Source organism: Hibiscus syriacus, unplaced genomic scaffold (genome assembly GCF_006381635.1).
Source record: "Hibiscus syriacus cultivar Baekdansim isolate YM2019G1 unplaced genomic scaffold, ASM638163v2 tig00112281_pilon, whole genome shotgun sequence".
NCBI lineage: Eukaryota > Viridiplantae > Streptophyta > Magnoliopsida > Malvales > Malvaceae > Hibiscus > Hibiscus syriacus.
In genome coordinates this window covers 2,700,958-2,707,038 of record NW_024063292.1, presented here as the reverse complement: position 1 = coordinate 2,707,038, position 6,081 = coordinate 2,700,958, and the positions used below count along the sequence as shown (strand labels likewise).

Genomic DNA, 6,081 nt, shown 5'->3' with positions numbered 1-6,081 from the left:
TATCGAAATTTTTTGGATTTTCTTTACGATCGAAAAATACGGTTCGAAGAGTCGCCACCAATCTTTGATTAGGGTGTGATTGGGCACCCAAAAAATCTTTGTCATTTTAAATAAGAATTAATTTTAATTAAAAATAATAAATTGAGGTCTGCGTTACCAAAAAATGAGTTCGGGAGTCGGTTACGTGTGGGGAAGGATTAGCACCCCCACAATGCCCTAAATCGGTACCTAGTCGCTTAATTAACGTCTTTGCAATGAACTTTACAAATTCGAACTTAATTTGGCTTTTGATCCCATAAAACAAAGATGTAAATTTAAAAAACATTCAACAACACTCAAATAAATTAAATTAAAATTACCAAGTCGTTTTAGAAAGATAAAGAATGTTCGATTATTTACAAATATCGAGACCAGATCTTAAAAGCTATAACAACCTTTTCTCGATAAATTTAAATAAACGAACATTTCCTTTTCTTTCGTTCCCAAATTTTAAGTGACGAATCAATTTGTTTGGTTTCACTTTCGGGATACACTTTTAATTTAAAATCGTCAAAACGACCCTCTAATCAGTTAAGACAAGCCACTCGGGACAATTTTAAATTCAAAGGGTATTACCCTTAGTCCGATTATGTATTTATAAGTTGAGTTATGCACATGAGGATATCATACAATTTGTGCGAAAAGGATGTCATGCCGAAATCAATTAAACAAAATTAAAAATATCATACAACGTGACATACAAAAAATAATATACATATATTTTAATAAAAAAATCATAAACCATGCATATTAACATATAATGTACAAATGTGACTTAAATACAAAACCAAAAACATAACATGTCAAACTATAAATTTTAAAAAACTATATATACATCTTAGAATAAGGACTAAATTTAAATGTACATAAAATTAGACATACAAATCAAAAATTAAAACAGAGACTTAAATAAAAACACGCATAAATATAAAATATTTAAACATAAATAACCCAAAAAATTACAACTAAAACTAAAATTAGAAAAACTATAAAATCAGAACAATTACAAAATGACAGAATTCGAAGGCAGTCCTGACCGTGACTAAAGTAAAAAAACGCTAAACTTATAAGGACCAAATAACAGATTTACTCTAAAGTCTCGGTGACTGAAAATTAATTTACCCTAAACATGTAATATAAAACCTAATTTTTACCTAAACCTAAGCTAACTTACGCAAGAAAGTTCAGCCGCTCAAGCTCTCTACTCTCTATCTCTCTCGGCTACACATGACACTCTCTCCCTCACCTTTGAACACCATTGAACCCACCACTCTGAATCTTATCAGGTTAATCATATTTGTGCCTATCATTATAAATTCATAGAATTGTCATTTTCCATGCCTTATATCAATTATCCATATTTCATAGCTTATGTACCGACTCCTTAACTGGGTAAATTGATTCCCCCCTTTTTGTATTCAAAGAGCGAAGGTAAGTCCTCCATCCTTTTCTAAATTTTAGTTTTAAGTAACAATCGCACATACACAAAGAAAACGAAGAAAAACGAACTGAAAAATAAATAATTGAGGGAAAATTCCTCAGAAAATACATGTACCTCTATTGCTTTTTCTATTCTTGAATTATGAGATTACACTATTGTTCCTTTTGTATCCCTTTTACACTGTGAAATGGCCAATTTGTTCATAGTCTTCTCCCTTTGGTTGCCTTTTTCCTTTTTTCTGTGTTTTTCGTCTCTGGCCCCTCCCATTTCGTACTTCCTTCTCTCTCCGTTGGTGGATAAGTGAATCCCGATTTTTTTGGTTAATTTCCCATATTGATTTGTTATTTCAATATTGCAGGTACACCGAGGCAGTTTTTCAAGCGTGCATCTCATGCGTGCATAGCTGGAACATCATATCACCATTCTGATTCAATGGTTGGGTAACACTTCCATATATAAACCCTAACGGACTACGAGTTCTTCTCGAGTCCTAATCCACTGGACTGCTATCTGGATGGATCGCCCATTTCCACCTTGAATTTGGCTACAAATCAGTTGGATCTACAATCAAATAATACGTGACAAACAAATAATACTAAATTTAATAATATATATATATTTAAAAAATTCGAAACTGACACCATATTATATTTTATTATCTTTCTAAATTACTATATATAACATACTTTATTATCTATTTATCATACTAAATTACTATATAATTATCAACAAATAACATAAAATAAAATAAAATAACATAATCAAAATAAAATTATAAAATAATAGCAAAAAATCTTCAGACGAAAAGACATGTCTACAAGTATTATTGTAATAATATTGTCCAATGGTGGGGGATTAAAAAGTAATTAGCTTAGGTCTTTGACCAATCAAATTCAAAGTTTGCTGCTATGTTGGATATTCCATGACATGGTCCATCTTACTTTGCACCTTATTTGGGCCTCCAATTTTCAACTTAAATGTCCATTTTTCTATTCAAATAATGACAAAATAAATCAAAAAAACAATTTAAGAGAATCCCTGAGGTTAGGTCGTCTGATTTCTATACCCAAATATTACTTCTTTTTAACCAAGGTTTCTCCTCGCCTAGAGAAAAAGAAAAGTCTGATAAATTCTTTGAATCTAAGGTAACCCATCTAAATATTCTCCAAGATTCAATCTTTCCCATGTCTTATTTTATCATTCCATTGAATTTATGTTCAATGCTTCCAATATTTGTTTGAATTTTGTTTTCTGTTTACAAGATTTTTGTTCCTGGATCTGATCAAAATCTCCTTTATCCGAACTAAAGAGCTGGAGTTGTTCTGTTATTCATTGTATTATTTGGGTTTTCTGTGATTTTATTTCTTCGTTTCTAGCTTGAAAGCTAGGATCTTTGGGGTTTGAAAAGACTTGAATTTGGGCATTCATCATGGTTTTTAGATAATAAACAATATTGGCTTGCTTAGCTTTTCGTGAATTAATGTCTATGGGGGGGGGGTCTTGCTGTTAGGGATTTTTATCACTTGGTACTCGAAATCATTATTTATGCTTGAAAAGTGAAAGTTGGGATTTTTGAGTAGGTGTTAAGCGATTTGTTTTCTCCTTCAAATAAAAGAAACATTGCTTTTCTTAGGGTTGAGGATTAATAATTATGGCTTCTGCAGCTGCTGCGGAATCATCTGAATCTGGGTCTGGATTATCAAGTTCCCAGTTGATGAAAGATGAGTTTTTTTGTAACGAGGAAGGTTGTCCTAAACAGGCATCACCTATTAGGGGCAGTGGATCGAGGAATACAAGCCCATCAGGTCGTGTAGGATCGAGGAACACTAGTCCATCCAGGCAGAAGGTGGTAAAGACCAAACCACGGGGTTTAGATGAGGAAACAGTTGCTACATTTGGTAAGGCATTTCATCCTGATGTTCAAATGGAAGATAGCATATGGGCGATGTTGCCTGAGGACTTATTAAATGAGATTCTGGCAAGGGTTCCCCCGTTTATGATATTCCGGCTTCGTTCAGTTTGTAAAAGATGGAATTCGATACTTCAGGATAATAGTTTTCTTAAATTTCACTCGGAAGTGCCATCTCATGGGCCTTGTCTACTTACATTTTGGAAGAACACACAGACTCCCCAATGCTCGGTTTTTAGTTTGCCGTTGAAAACCTGGTATAGAATACCATTCAGTTTTTTGCCTCAGTGGGTCTTCTGGTTGGTCGGCTCTTCCGGTGGTCTAGTTTGCTTTTCTGGACTTGATGGTCTAATTTTCAAAGCTTTAGTATGTAACCCGCTTACACAGACTTGGAGAATGCTGCCAAGCATGCACTATAACCAGCAAAGGCAGTTGATCATGGTTGTGGATCAAACGGACAAATCGTTTAAAGTTATAGCCACTAGTGATATTTACGGTGACAAGTCACTGCCTACTGAAGTCTATGACTCAGTGATTGATAAGTGGACAGTTCATCAGATAATGCCTGCAGTTAATCTTTGCTCCTCAAAGATGGCATATTGCGACTCCAGGTTGTATTTGGAAACCCTTTCACCCCTTGGCTTGATGATGTATCGGCTGGACACAGGATATTGGGAGCATATTCCAGCAAAGTTCCCGAGATCTTTGCTAGATGGTTATTTGGTTGCTGGGACACTGAAGCGACTGTTTCTTGTTGGAAGAATCGGTCTTTATAGTACTCTACAGAGTATGAGAATTTGGGAATTGGATCATGCTAAGATTACATGGGTGGAGATAAGTAGAATGCCACCTAAATATTTTCGAGCTTTGTTAAGACTCTCGGCGGAGAGATTTGAGTGCTTTGGACAGGATAATCTTATCTGCTTCACATCTTGGAACCAAGGGAAGGGCCTAATTTATGACGTGGATAAGAAGGTTTGGTCTTGGATTGCTGGCTGTGCTCTTCAATCATACAATAGTCAGGTTTGCTTCTATGAGCCAAGATTCGACACCTCTGTCAGCTGAGTTGGAAAATTTTACCCCCGGGATGAGCTGTTGAGAGATTAACATGCAACATGTAGTTCCTCTTTTTCTTTTTTTTTTTGTTGCAGGAAAGACGGTATCTTCTTTTGCACAATCATTTTTTCACGCTTCCTGCACATATTTTGACTGCAATTTCTTCTCATTTGGTGGATGGTGCACCAAGTGATCCTTTCAAGCTATCCCTATCACCAATATTTTTAGGCAATTGGTGATATTGTTCCATATGGGGACTCGATGGGGCAAATAGACAGGCCTGAGTTGTACTTTGATGACTAGATGATGGCCGAACTTCTTAAGGGTGTATATCATGGGATTAAAAGAATTGTATGAATTTTTTGCACTGGCCTTTGCATACTAATTTAACTCCTAGTAAATTTCATTTCATAATGTTATAATACTTTCCTCTTCTTTTAATTTATATCGTAGTGGCTGATGTATGTCGTCGTGCTGTCTCCATTTCAGCATATGTAAATTGTCAGTTAACGCTGCTCTTATTGATTTGGGAGCTCTTCTTGATCCCTTTACTTTTTCGATCTCCTGAAATAAATCTACTAAGGCTGTCTGAATTGTCGATAAAGTAATATGGTATATCGTAGTGACTGAAATGTTTCAGTCTTTAGTTGCTTCACCTACAAGGAAAAACAGAGTCTGTAAAATATTTTTTTATAAGAATTTGAGGACCGTTAAAAACCCTTCATAATTGTTAAAATACCGAAAGGTATTTCAACAAAAAAACGGGAGGAAAAGAGTACCTCAAGATTTATTGAATAATAAAAAACATCACAGAGTGCTCGAGAGCAAATGTATGCCTATCCAGGACACTGTCCCATATAGCCCTAAGCAAAACACCCCACCCGAACAAAAAGAAACTTATTAGTCAACCAATTCCTGACTTAGCTAAGGCATCTGCTTCCAAATTAGCAGACCTAGAGATCACGTGTAGAATAACCTCTCTATCTCTAATCCTATCAGTTATATCCTTTACAATGGTAGCATAGTTGATGGGGCAAGAAGCTGGATTTTTTACCAATCCACACAGTTTTTACAATCGCTTTCCATAATCAATTGCCCCTTAGAGTTCCACCTCGAAGCCTCAAAGAAGAGAAACCCGGATTTGATAGCCACCAATTCTACCAAGGCTGGGGTTCCAGGCCCTGATGGTTCCGAGAAAGACCCAAGTACAACACTAGAGTGATCGCGCAAAATACCTCCAACTCCACTTGCTTTCCAATCTCTATTTACTGTTGCACCCACATTAATTTTAAAGAACACCTCAAGGGGAGGGGTCCCAGATGAGGAAGGAGGTGACTGAATCCTTGAGGTTGTACATAAATCCACTAAGGAAGGATCACCAATGAGAGAGTTTATCAGAATGAGAAATTTAGAGAATTTGGCCGAAAACCATACTGCTAATCTAAATCTTGCTAGAAAGAATAGATGAGTTGTATCTAGCACACCCTTTTCAAAGACAATAGCATTTCTAAACTTCCATAACGTCTATAACACAACTCCTTGGTTAAAACTCCAAATGTTTGATTGAGGCACCAAATCCCCCCAAGCTACTAAGAAGGTTGAAGCGTTTACATGAAGGGCCGAGGATACATTCCAG

The 6,081-nt window shown here is 35.8% G+C and overlaps 1 protein-coding gene across 2 annotated transcripts; it reads left to right on the top strand.

Moving 5' to 3' along the window:
* Nucleotides 1–2,532: 2,532 nt before the first annotated feature.
* LOC120177028 (F-box/kelch-repeat protein At5g15710-like) lies at nt 2,533–4,859 on the top strand. 2 transcript variants are annotated; one of them, XM_039183292.1, is made up of 2 exons: nt 2,533–2,625; nt 3,114–4,859. In XM_039183292.1, exon 2 carries the CDS (start codon nt 3,132–3,134, stop codon nt 4,452–4,454), a length of 1,323 nt encoding a protein of 440 aa, XP_039039223.1. In that variant the 5' UTR covers nt 2,533–2,625; nt 3,114–3,131; the 3' UTR covers nt 4,455–4,859. The 2 variants fall into 2 exon arrangements, with proteins under 2 accessions (XP_039039223.1, XP_039039222.1); XM_039183291.1 differs by having other exon boundaries at nt 2,547–2,625; nt 2,857–4,859.
* The last annotated feature ends 1,222 nt before the right edge of the window (nt 4,860–6,081 follow it).